General features: G+C 36.7%; 1 protein-coding gene across 1 annotated transcript in view; it reads left to right on the top strand.

The window, feature by feature from the left end:
- Positions 1–13,906, top strand: part of LOC136750968 (NALCN channel auxiliary factor 1-like) — a 110,884-nt gene extending 96,978 nt beyond the window's left edge. The window contains exons 2-3 of the mRNA XM_066706158.1: positions 10,982–11,153; positions 12,040–13,906. Coding sequence (XP_066562255.1) covers positions 10,982–11,153; positions 12,040–12,338 — 471 coding nt within the window. The 3' untranslated portion in view covers positions 12,339–13,906. The remainder of the gene's footprint in view (positions 1–10,981; positions 11,154–12,039) is intronic.
- Positions 13,907–14,366: the final 460 nt, after the last annotated feature.

Below are 14,366 nucleotides of genomic sequence, written 5' to 3'. Positions count from 1 at the left end.
AAACCCTTCCTGCAACATAACCATTATGCAAAAAGCAAGATTTCTTTTTCTATCTGCTTATCTCAAAATAAAAATGAGGTTTAATGACTGCATGCCAGGATTCTGAGTTGGCACAGATACAAAAAATTACTCAAGCCTATTTAATACTCCAGACTGCAGAATAATATTGGGCCAATGATAGTCATTATGATTACCTTAACATTATGTTGGTGCTTTACTGTCATGATATTACTTTTCCTTTCCCTCCATTTAAAATGTTGAAGTTAATTAAATCGAAATTGTTAGGTATTTATCTGTTCATTTGCACTGTACTACGATACAGACATCTTGGTCTACGTCTATGTAAAAGAACATTTGCTTTACGTTTGTTGGGATTGAATCTTGAGCAGTTTCTCTTATCTTGTCATTCTTAGCTATTGATCCACATTGTAAGGAAAGTCAAGGGTTTTACTGTAATCTTGAAGTATTATTTTGTATTGAGCTGGTTTCACACAGACTTGTGTCAGAGGAAGCCGATGTGGACTGGACATTTTAGTTCACCATTAGGAAAATACAATATGATGATACATTTAAACATTTAGTTTGTCTTACCTGGAAATAGGATTTGTGGTTTGTTAAGGAGACGTGTTTTGTATATAGACCGTCTGTATTATCTCTTTTAGTGGGCTTGCCATTCGCTTCTCTGCAAGAATAGACATATTTAGGTCTACAGTATATCCTCCCAGGGAGTTGAGGCTTAGATTACAATTGACATCCAGAAGCATTATAAATCACGTTGGAAAATTAGATCTTGTTTATTTGTGAATTTATGTAGGTTTGCTTACTTTCAAGGTTAATTTTTGTTGTCCCTACCTGACTTTAAACCAATATTTTTGCTTTGTTAATTCATGCCCATCAGGGGAAACAGAGCAATCTACCAGTCAGAGTAATTCATCATGGTGCCACTGTGAAGGAAAATAAATAGATCATTTGAAATAGATAATTTTAATACTGTAACTATTTTTAAATCAATTCACGTGATTGCAGTTTAAGGAGTGGGCTTTTAATGTATGATTCTACATAGTTTAACAAGTGAAAATATAATGATAATAGGAAGGGACTTAAACTAAGACAAATGGGTTCTCAGTAGTCTAGGAGGAGGGATTAATCAAGGAAATAAACATGAACCCCTACCTTGCAGGCTAGCAAACTGCCTCTGTTCCTAATAAAACCATTTCATTATCTTCCAGGGGTATAATTAAGTGTTGTGCAGCTAATACAATTTGTGTCACATTAAAAGAGCTTCCAGGTGTCGTAATAAAAAGACAAATATTGGGAGCTGGCAGCAGACACTGTTGTCCAATCGCACAAATGTGCTGCGAGTCACAGTGGGTTACCAGTAAACAAATTAAGTTTCCTTCCTAACTTGCAGTAAACCACCTGTCGTGAACCTTCAAAGCATAGGCTTACCAATTGCAATCAATAATAATAATAATAATAATAATAATATACAAAATCAATTTTTTAATTGCTGGTGGGTATTACTTGATTAGCAGACAAACTTGTGTTGAGAAAATACAGATAAGGTATTAGGCTTTGTTTAAATAAAGCTTTTCTGCTTTTCTGCCACTGCTCGCATATTTATTTTTTGAGAAGGGTATTTACTATATTTGTGTGACTCGACTGACCTTTTGTCTCTTTCCCTAAGACCTGTTTATATACCTCCATTTTAAATTGATCCAATTGATTGAGTGCATGACTATGCATGCATCTAAAAACTGCTATGTCACCTTTCACCTTGGTGTCACTGTAATAATGTACCCTGTCAGAATATGAAAGGGCATACCAGTGCACTTTCCTGAACATGCTGCTTACAATTAAGACATTATTGAACTAGTAAAAATTCTCCTTCCTCAGCTTTTAAACTCATGTGGCCACTTTAGCATTTGATAAGAAGAAAATTATACTAAAAAGATGTCAATTCCACCTGAGTACCCATGTTTTATTTTCGTAATTATGGACAATGATTTTGTTGCAGTGTTTGTAAATGATAAAGTTCTCAGCTCTCTGTTGGCCCTTTCAGAATTGCTTCAGGATAGTGGATTACTATAAGTCCTGAGGCACAAATGCCGTCTGGCTACTCAGCACCGCCATTTCATTGGGTCACATATTCCTGATAGCAGGTGATGGTAATATTGTTTAATATAAAATATGCATTATATAGTGCTATATCTTGTGTAAAATGGAGCATCTGTTTTGGGAGATCCCTAAATGCTTTGCTGAAGAGGGGAAGACAAAAAATATACAGACAACATCATTCAAAGAAAAAAAACAGCATTTGCAACCAGGAGAGGAGTTCTGTATTCAAAGTACTGTTTTTAAAGCTGACTCAGCAACCATGAGGGAATAGCAGAGATAAAACATCAAAGACAAATCTTCACCAAAACACTTGAGGCTTTTTATACTAATACAGAGATTCTGAAAGCAGAAATCCAGTCAATTATTACAATGCTGTTAACGACAAAAATTAATTCTGAGAGGAGATGGTAGACTAATTGGAGAACTGCGATAAGGAGAATATTGATGTCCATGTGTGACCAAGATGTCACCATATTTTATATTTTGCAGTACTTACCAGATATCATACACAGAGTATTTACACACAGGGTGTATAGAAATTTTACATTAGGATGTGTTAGTAAGTTATTTTATAGCCCGTTTTTAAGCAATGCTAGGCCTTTCAATTCATTGCTTGATATTGTATTAAACTATGAACCTGTCAGATGAATTAAAAGGCAAGGCATATAAATAAGTTATCTATTTACTGTTCCTATAGAATCATTAATTACCTGTTTGCTTATTGTGGATATTATCTATGAATACTTTTGCCCACGTAATGAATAGCAGCTCAGACACCTAAACTTGGGACTACTGAAAGAAAAACAAGTTAGTTTTTAACTCTCTATGTACAGTGAGGGAAAAAAGTATTTGATCCCCTGCTGATTTTGTACGTTTGCCCACAGACAAATAAATGATCAGTCTATAATTTTAATGGTAGGTGTATTTTAACAGTGAGAGTAAGAATAACAACAACAAAATCCAGAAAAACGCATTTCAAAAAAGTTATAAATTGATTTGCATGTTAATGAGGGAAATAAGTATTTGATCCCCTATCAATCAGCAAGATTTCTTTTATACAGGTAACGAGCTGAGATTAGGAGCACTCTCTTAAAGGGAGTGCTCCTAATCTCAGCTCGTTAACTGTATAAAAGACACATGTCCACAGAAGCAATCAATCAATCAGATTCCAAACTCTGCACCATGGCCAAGACCAAAGAGCTGTCCAAGGATGTCAGGGACAAGATTGTAGACCTACACAAGGCTGGAATTGGCTACAAGACCATCGCCAAGCAGCTTGGTGAGAAGGTGACAACAGTTGGTGCGATTATTCGCAAATGGAAGAAACACAAAATAACTGTCAGTCTCCCTCGGTCTGGGGCTCCATGCAAGATCTCACCTCGTGGAGTTTCAATGATCATGAGAACAGTGAGGAATCAGCCCAGAACTACACAGGAGGATCTTGTTAATGATCTCAAGGCAGCTGGGACCATAGTCACCAAGAAAACAATTGGTAACACACTACGCCGTGAAGGACTGAAATCCTTCAGCGCCCGCAAGGTCCCCCTGCTCAAGAAAGCACATGTACAGGCCCGTCTGAAGTTTGCCAATGAACATCTGAATGATTCAGAGGAGAACTGGGTGAAAGTGTTGTGGTCAGATGGGACCAAAATCGAGCTCTTTGGCATCAACTCAACTCGCTGTGTTTGGAGGAGGAGGAATGACCCCAAGAACACCATCCCCACCGTCAAACATGCAGGTGGAAACATTATGCTTTGGGGGTGTTTTTCTGCTAAGGGGACTGGACAACTGCACCGCATCAAAGGGACGATGGACGGGGCCATGTACCGTCAAATCTTGGGTGAGAACCTCCTTCCCTCAGCCAGGGCATTGAAAATGGGTCGTGGATGGGTATTCCAGCATGACAATGACCCAAAACACACAGCCAAGGCAACAAAGGAGTGGCTCAAGAAGAAGCACATTAAGGTCCTGGAGTGGCCTAGCCAGTCTCCAGACCTTAATCCCATAGAAAATCTGTGGAGGGAGCTGAAGGTTCGAGTTGCCAAACATCAGCCTCGAAACCTTAATGACTTGAGAGGATCTGCAAAGAGGAGTGGGACAAAATCCCTCCTGAGATGTGTGCAAACCTGGTGGCCAACTACAAGAAACGTCTGACCTCTGTGATTGCCAACGAGGGTTTTGCCACCAAGTACTAAGTTGAAGAGGTAAGTGGGCAAACGTACAAAATCAGCAGGGGATCAAATACTTTTACATTACATTTTACATTACAAATGCCCAAGTTTATTGACACATACTTACCAGTATGGGTTTATATAACTCATTCATCAGTCATGCAGACCATTACAATCACAGATGGGTTCATTGCTGCACAGACAACTACAGTGAGGGAAAAAAGTATTTGATCCCCTGCTGATTTTGTAAGTTTGCCCACTGACAAAGAAATGATCAGTCTATAATTGTAATGGTAGGTGTATTTTAACAGTGAGAGACAGAATAACAACAAAAAAATCCAGAAAAACGCATTTCAAAAAAGTTATAAATTGATTTGCATGTTAATGAGTTAAATAAGTATTTGACCTCTTCAACTTAGTACTTGGTGGCAAAACCCTTGTTGGCAATCACAGAGGTCAGACGTTTCTTGTAGTTGGCCACCAGGTTTGCACACATCTCAGGAGGGATTTTGTCCCACTTCTCTTTGCAGATCCTCTGCATGTCATTAAGGTTTCAAGGCTGACGTTTGGCAACTTGAACCTTGAGCTCCCTCCACAGATTTTCTATGGGATTAAGGTCTGGAGACTGGCTAGACCACTCCAGGACCTTAATGTGCTTCCTCTTGAGCCACTCCTTTGTTGCCTTGGCTGTGTGTTTTGGGTCATTGTCATGCTGGAATACCCATCCACGACCCATTTTCAATGCCCTGGCTGAGGGAAGGAGGTTCTCACCCAAGATTTGACGGTACATGGCCCCGTCCATCGTCCCTTTGATGCGGTGCAGTTGTCCTGTCCCCTTAGCAGAAAAACACCCCCAAAGCATAATGTTTCCACCTCCATGTTTGACGGTGGGGATGGTGTTCTTGGGGTCATTTCTCCTCCTCCAAACACGGCGAGTTGAGTTGATGCCAAAGAGCTCGATTTTGGTCTCTTCTGACCACAATACTTTCACCCAGTTCTCCTCTGAATCATTCAGATGTTGGCAAACTTCAGACGGGCCTGTACATGTGCTTTCTTGAGCAGGGGGACCTTGCGGGCGCTGAAGGATTTCAGTCCTTCACGGCGTAGTGTGTTACCAATTGTTTTCTTGGTGACTATGGTCCCAGCTGCCTTGAGATCATTAACAACATCCTCCCGTGTAGTTCTGGGCTGATTCCTCACCGTTCTCATGATCATTGAAACTCCACGAGGTGAGATCTTGCATGGAGCCCCAGACCGAGGGAGACTGACAGTTATTTTGTGTTTCTTCCATTTGCGAATAATCGCACCAACTGTTGTCACCTTCTCACCAAGCTGCTTTGCGATGGTCTTGTAGCCCATTCCAGCCTTGAGTAGGTCTACAATCTTGTCCCTGACATCCTTGGACAGCTCTTTGGTCTGGCCATGGTGCAGAGTTTGGAATCTGATTGATTGATTGCTTCTGTGGACATGTGTCTTTTATACAGTTAACGAGCTGAGATTAGGAGCACTCCCTTTAAGAGAGTGCTCTTAATCTCAGCTCGTTACCTGTATAAAAGAAATCTTGCTGATTGATAGGGGATCAAATACTTATTTCCCTCATTAACATGCAAATCAATTTATAACTTTTTTGAAATGCGTTTTTCTGGATTTTGTTGTTGTTATTCTGTCTCTCACTGTTAAAATATACCTACCATTAAAATTATAGACTGATCATTTATTTGTCAGTGGGCAAACGTAAAAAATCAGCAGGGGATCAAATACTTTTTTCCCTCACTGTACCTAGCCCAGACACCACACACACAGTACCATTCACAAAAAGGTCTTGTTTCTAAAGTCACTATTCAATGCCCGCAAAGCTGACAATTCTCTTAAACAAATCCACGACTCAATTTACTTTCAGGAGTAATTTATAAGGATATTTGATCAATCTTTCTTGCCATTTCTGTACATTTACAGGGATAATTCACATTTTTTGACCCACTCTTAACCCGAAATATTTTTCCAGCCCAAAATGTCTCAGTTGTGTGGAGCTAATGGAGATTTTCATTGCAGCGCTATTAAGTTGACATGTGTCCAGTGTCTCAAAATCAGGATATCCTTCTACATCTTAGTTCAAGGTAATGACTCTCAGAGCATCAGTATCTGCTGGAAGTTCATTACATCCACTGAGAATGTGCAATACAAACTGCTTTTGTTGCTTATGGATACTATACTGAAACTGTGTTCCTGGAAGTAGTTATTTCCTCACTATTTTATATTTGTCCTGGTACTGTCAATCAAAGCCTGATTCATTTGGGTGATGAGATGTTTCGAATGAAATCATTCCTCGAACCCTTCCCACAGGGAACATGCATGCCGGAAGATAGACAGCTGGGTGCTGGCAACACAGGTCACACCTTTGATCTTCGAAAGAAGATCTGAGGACGTAGAACAGAAAGTAAGGTGAAGGGTTCTCTCTCTCAATTAAGCAATTAACATTAAACATTAGTGACATTAAACGGTAGGCTCTATCTCAGTAGCTTTCAGATGGCATGCATTTCTCTTTTACTTGGTCTGTACGGTGTATAAAAAGATGAACACTGTATATTTACAAACACGCATTAAACATCATTTGACAACCCACGTATTTTGTATGCTGGATACTAATTTTGGATACCGATCACAGCAACCTGTGTTTGGGATGCTTTAACTGGAAACAAAGGCAGGGTTTCATATCCATTTACCTTACAGTTATACACATTTGCATTACTTTACAAACTACTTTTACACTGATTACATCTGATTACACATGTATTCCTTCATCTGAAAATGAGGGTGTCATTATCAGCCAAGTTGTTTAGCCAAGTTTAGCCAAAGCTAATTCCTCACTGATGTCATATCAACAAGTACGTGTCATGGGCTATCCAAAGGGAATGGCATAATGAATGTAAGACAAAAGTACTCTGTCTCTGTAGTTCTGGGGTTCAGCCAATCAGATAGTGTTCTATCTAGACAATTTTGTTTGTATTATTTGTGTCTGTGCTTATGCATGATTACTGCAGCTCTTCTTAATATTACTCATTTCCATTGTATATTTCATCCCTGAACCTCCATTTTGAACCCAGAGAGAGTGTAGTCAACTTATAATTAATTGATTTCTATTTAAATAATTCATACATTTAACACCCACAGAAAATCTTTCACATTGATCAATGATATAGAAATGCCCATAAAATAAATGTCTTAACCAATATAGAGCGTACAGAGTTCCCAAAAACAAAACAGATGTATGAAAGACCCTGAAGTACTAGACTGTGTAAGTTTAATTGTTTGTTTGTTTGTTTCCAAAACAGTATTTTTGCTTAAAGACATAGAGCATGTTTTTTCAATTTTAATCATTGCTATTAACTAGTGCAAAAATCTGTTTAGGAATACCTGCATTAAACTTCACTGCCATCTACTGGTCAAATTGTCAGTAGAGCACTGCAGCAAAATAAAATTAAAAAATCTAATATTATTGAAGATGGCTTGCAGAAGTCAACATTTATTTTACTGTATAAATGACACCAGTATAAAGGATACCAAGTATATTGTATATATATTCAGGTGGACTAGATTTCAATAGTAACTATTGTATGTGCATGCTATTGAGGAATATTTTGACCAAAAATTGTAGTCAGGCACAACTTTACTTTTACTTCCTTGAATAATTTTAATAATGTAACCTGATTATAAGATTAATCTGATTAATTATTGAATTGTGTTGTACGAGAGATTTTGACTGATAAATTTTATATTTATACAGATTAAAATAATGTATTTTAATTTGAAGGGAGAAGGCAAGGTTTAGGGTTAGTGTTACAAGGCTTTTCTACACCACACCAGGCACTGGCGATTGCTCGTTGCACGTTTTCCTGTACTGGGCTGTTTAATTCATGTTCTGCAATCATTACTCTCCCTGAATACTGTAGGGCTTTGAAGTTACCAAATAAATCTTTACTAAATCATTATGTAAATATGCAAAATTTCATTGGGGGGAATAAAAACGTGCAGTGTGTCTTCTATCTGTTATTGACAAATAAGAGGAATAGATGACTGCATGTCATTCTACAGCTTTCAACGGTGATAGATGCTGTGTTTTATTTTAAGAATTCAATGATGGCATCACAATTAAATCTCACATTGAATGAAACACTGAAAGATGTCAGTGTCAAGTGCTGTTAATGTTGATGAACATTAGTAAAGAAATCATTGTTGAGATTATAGAATTGTAATACAGTTTTTATTTTCTTACTTATGAGTATGACATTCACATATAGATAGTTCATGTTTTTTGTTTCTAGTTAATGTTAATGGCAGTTTTTTCTGTTCACACAGATATTCTACTACTGTGTGATTGGGCAATTTAATTCTAGATTAAAGTCAATACATGCCAAAATGAATGTCACCATTATGATGCTGTAATCAGCCTACAAGATTCTGTATCTTAGTTTTAAATACTGAAATCTATGCAATATGATATGCAGTGACACTAAATGCACCACATATCCTAATTAGGATTATTCAAACAGCTTGAGGTGAAGGATTCTGTCGTTATTTCACTCTTAAAGGAGAAGTAAACTTATTCATTGCTGTAAAATCTCTCTCTCTCTCTCTCTCTCTCTCTCTCTCTCTCTCTATTCTGTTCTGTATTTAAAAATTCACAAGTATGAATCACAATTACCCCCAATGACCTGATGCATTTCTGTAGGCTTTTCTGATTTCCATTTCTTATTGATGTGTTACTTTCCTTCATGAGGGATTCATTATCTATGTCTTTTTAATTGGATACGTATTATAAGAATGTGCCAGGAATCTTCCTGTTGAAAATAAATTAATTTAAAAAATATAAATCCAATGTCTTAGGCTCAGACTTAAACTAAATCTGAATGTGGTTTGAGAAGTTCTGTTTGCCTAATGTTACATAAATATTTCAGTGCAAGTGGAATACGACATGATCTATGATTACATACTTTATAGTCAGGCAAGATGCTGGCTCCAGGCAAACATCTCTGACTGACAAATTATTCAAAATAGTTATAATTATCTTGGTCCTTTAGGACAAAATTATATCGGGAAATGGTTTTATGTTAAATTTTTTAATTTTTGTATGCTTTTTACATTGCTCTCTGAATTATTCCTGCTGTTCTGCTACTTTATGATACAGACCTGAAAAGCCAAGAACAAAGGAAATCCAGTTCCATTTGAAGTAGTTACAATCTATGAGAATTTAAAAATAGATTTTTATAAACCCATGTTCTTTAAATATTAACACCTATTTATTGTTTCTAAATGTTTTACTTCCCTGTTATGTTTCTGAAAAGTAGACATTTTTAAAAGATGCTGTGACTAATTAATCTGTTATGGATAGGTAACAGATTCACAATTCATTCAAAAATGTGGGTGTAAAGCGCAATCAGCAAATTAAATCACTGTTTAGAGATTAGAGCAGAGAACAGGCTAATGACATACATTTTCATGTTGGATAACAAAGGATAAACAACAGAAATAAATACCATGTATGTATCATATACTACTAAATATGAGCTAATACCAAGAACTAACACGATTATATATTTTTCCCCAGATTCAGTTGATTTTCAAATGTAATACCACTTCAACAGCAAATACTGGAGTTCTGAGGCCTATAGTGTTAAACATCACTTCAACATGTTACTTCAAGTGTATTTTTTCCTCCTAGTGTTACCATCTTCGTAACTTTAAAAAGTCTGATATTATCAGCTTGGAATACTGTAATATCTATGCCCACCAGGCTGCTAACAATATAACATTTATTTTCTTGCATTTTCTACGTAAGTATTTTTTTTCAAACTATGTAGCAATGGAAGCATGATGTAATAAGCACAGATGGCCCAGGGAGTCCAAGCAAAGTGATGTTACACAATAATGTCCCATTTCCCATTTATTTGTGTTATACTTTATTTGTTCCATCTTCCATCCTGTGTTTATAAGCACTGCAATAAGTGATTTTAATAAATATTGTACACCCATTTTACTGTACAGTATTACTGAAAAAGGTAATAAATGTCTCCACCTACTGGACATAAAATACAATTGTTTTTCAGGTTGTTTAATATGATGTAACAATGCATTTATCTGGTGCTTTGTCTTCTTGTATTATTATTATTAGTATTATTATTAGTATTATTATTATTATTATTATTATTATTATTGAGAATTAGCCAGTTGCATGCTTCTGAGCAGTGATACATTTCTAATATCTGTTGATTCTTTCTGAACTGGTATAGAAAACCCCACAATATATAAAGCAGAAATCAGAAATGTCTGCATAGACCTCCTCGATCTCTTTGGCATGTGCTTTTTGCTGTTGTGTGGATATATACACAGGAAAGGTTTTGACAATCATCATTTAATTAGAGTTGAAAGTGATTAACTAGTTGTAAAGATTAACCCTGCCAGCTAGACAGGTTTATTAGTATTATGGGGACTAGACCCCTAAACAAAGTATAGCAAAGTGTATATATCAAGGGTGGGTATATAAATCAAGTCTAACTCATATTTTCTTTCTCTCGGTTTTACCGTTTTGACCAGTCTCCCTGTGAATGGGGGTGCAGATAAAAGTGCCCCGTACAATGATCTGCAATTAGTGTGCGTGAACCTAATTTACACCCCCTCACTCTTGTCTTTTGCAGATGGCCTACAAACCCTGGCTGTGTTCCCAGTACTTTGAGACCACGCAGATCCACTGCAGTAACAGAATCCCTTGCAAGCACTACTGTTTGGAAGTCCAGACGAGGTGTCCATTTATATTGCCAGACAATGATGATCTTATCTATGGAGGAATGCCAAGTTTTATATGTACAGGTAAACAAACACAGCATGGATTCATATTATATTCACATATATTGTTTTGGGTTTTCTTAAACAGTCTTGGAATATCCCCTAATGATGGAGAGTGGGAGTGGGAAGATTATTGCCAGACTAATTTATATTTCTGGAATGGCTTCACAGGGTGCAGACGATTATACTGACAGCAGCAGTTGAAATCCTACACCTTTACTTTACTGTAGTTATTTATGTACTGAATATCCTGAATCATGTCCATTCTGTTAGTTTTGGTGTCGCTTAGTAGAAGTATGGTGGTGAAGCCATTTTGGATAAAGTCTAGGCTTTATAATAATTGATTTGTGTCAAAGACATGATCAATTCTGAAGGCTACACCTAGATCCCCAAAAAGTTTGTTTCAGGATCATGTGGGGAGTGTCAGTGATTCTAATATGAAATTTGTGTTGCATTACAAATTCAGGAAGAATGCTTATAGTCAGACTTGTTTGTTTTGTGTCGTATACAGATGTTTAGTGTGTGTGTGTGTTTCCCATTGTTTATAACAGTGGTTCATAACCCTGGTCCAGGAGCAACCCCTACCCCTAGTTTTTGTTCCAACTTAGCTCTCAATTACTTAATTGAACCCTTAATTGAATTAATAATTTCCTAAATCCGAGGCTTTTAATTATTTTAAACAGTAGGGGTTTTAAGATAAGTATGTAATTGTATAAATAACTTATTGAAGAACCAACTATTTTATTACACAATTTAATTCAATTAAGGTTCAATTAAGTATTTGAGAGCTCAATTTGAACAAAAACCAGCAGGGTAGGGGGTTCTCCAAGACCAGGGTTGGGAACCCATGATGTATAAATTAGCTTGATTATAACAAATATTCTCCTCGTCTGTTTTGTTTGCATCACAGGGCTTTTAGAAAATCATCCGACAAATTCAGAACCAGAGTGCTGTGATGTCAGATGGGACTTTATATCAGATAACCAATCCAAAGGGACAATAAAAAGAACTGACCCCATGTCGTGTCATCATAGGACATCACTTGCAACCTCTGCAGCTTCGAGACTGTGTAACAGCAGGCTTAAACTCTGCATCCTAGTCCTAATTCTTTTACATACCGTTGTAAGTTTGACTGCAGCACAGAACTCCACAGGCTTTGGTTTTGGGGGAATTGCTACACTAGAGGAGAACCCAAACAACGAGGAATGAAGGAAATGTTCCCACCGTCAGTGGATGGGCCCTTGTGAGGCTCACTGCTACGAGCCACAATGGCTACAATGGAGACTAGTTCTTTGGATGACATCTTCAAAGCCTTTTGGGATCCAGGATGGAAAAGGGGGTGGGCCAAACTCTCCCACAGAAATCAGAGACTCAGACAAAAAATAACTAGAACAAGAAAACACCACAGCCTTTATTGAGTAAAAGGCTACCTTAGAACTGAATTTTCTCACACCATTTTATACACTGTGTTTTAATGTTCGGATTTATTTTGCACTAGGTTACTACTGGATTTTGTTTATTTATTAATTGATTTAATTATTGGGGGAGGGAAGGGGGCTAAGAAATTGTTGCTCAAAGCAAAACGGAGTCTGTACTTCTTGTCACCATATGTGTGTGTGTGTGTGTGTGTGTGTGTGTGTGTGTGTGTGTGTGTGTGTCCATCCAGGAGTTTTTATATTTTGTAGTCCTTCTGATTTCTAAAATTGCAGAAATACAAAAACGCAACTATGACTTTACAGCATGGCATATTGGAGAGCTTGCTAACCTTTACACTAACACACACACACGCACACGGAGTCAAACATACCTATTTACATCTGAAGTAAAAATAATATATTTAAGGGGAAAATGATGTGGCAATGAGCCACATGATTACAAAGGGAGCATGCAAAATCTCTGTGTGCCTCCACCAATATTGCACAAATCAGCCAGTTGAGCAAGCCAAATAGATAGGCATCGAGGTTTCTTAAATCTGAAATATCAAATTGTAAGGCAAAAATGCTCTTCTGAGCCTCACATGGTGGATTTGGTCATACAAACTCATTGGTATGTGTATAACAAACTGTATCACCCTGGTTCATTTAAAATAATTCCAGTCTTTTCACTTTGGTCAGTTGAACAGTTCAAGGTGCTCAAAATAGATTTAAAGCATGCAGTATCAAGATGTTACAACCACAAATTAATTAACACAAATTCATGTTTTGTAGTGAAATGCAACTGGTTTGACCATTTACAGCAAATAAAAACAAAAAGCCATCTTTTGTGAAGAATCAATTTGCTGTTTCTTACATTAGTGGATAACTGTCTAGAAATATAATTTACAGATGATCATCCCTCAAATTCTTAGAAAGAGACCTCTAGAGTTCAATTATAAGCATTTGCTTGTCGTTTGTAGGTTTTGAAATAAACTTAATGCACCAGTCGGTATTGCTTTCAGAAATAAAATAATCATAAACAGAATTGTTTGATCCTTCCATTAAGACATCTACTTATCCATTCTGAAAAGAGGAACCCACACAAAAACATATCAATAATATATGTAAAACATTCAAACATCTACCAAAATATTTAAAATATATGTTAAACTATGTTTATTTGTATGTGTTGATGGGACGTATTGAAAGCAAAGTTCCTAGTTTCCCCAACTGTTATTAGCAGAGCCTTATTTTCACAGTGATTAGCAGGTCTCTTTCATCTGTAACAGGCAGTGTTGAAAGGTTGTATTATCTGCTCACATTTCAACTGAACAATAAAGACTTCAAGTAAGGTTACACTAATATGCGTTAATAAGATCTCTGTTAGAAACATGTTATGTATTGTTGTATTACGTTTGTTTAGATCAATCTATATTCTTCACAATCACAAATTTATGGCACCAGTGCAATATCATATCTCTCCACTTGTGGAGTCCAAGTATTGAGCAATTGGAATGAGAAAGATAAATAATTAAATCACACTGGTGGAGAATCATATTAATTTAAAAAAAAAGAAAGAAATCCAACACTAATTTATAAATGTTGCCTTAAACTGTGTGTAATTAATTAAAGCATGGATGTATGCAAAAACGGAACATCTATAATATCTGGATTATGTCCCTCCTGTATGACTTTGTTCAGGATCAATGGTACATATCTTGTATGCAGCAAAGAGTTTACTATATGTTTACACTAAAGGTTTGTATATCCCTGAAGCAAAAACATGCAGATTGCTCGAACTCTGAAAAAGGGAACCTAGAAT

Source organism: Amia ocellicauda, chromosome 6 (assembly GCF_036373705.1).
Source record: "Amia ocellicauda isolate fAmiCal2 chromosome 6, fAmiCal2.hap1, whole genome shotgun sequence".
Lineage (NCBI taxonomy): Eukaryota > Metazoa > Chordata > Actinopteri > Amiiformes > Amiidae > Amia > Amia ocellicauda.
This window is presented reverse-complemented; position numbering and strand designations above follow the sequence as displayed.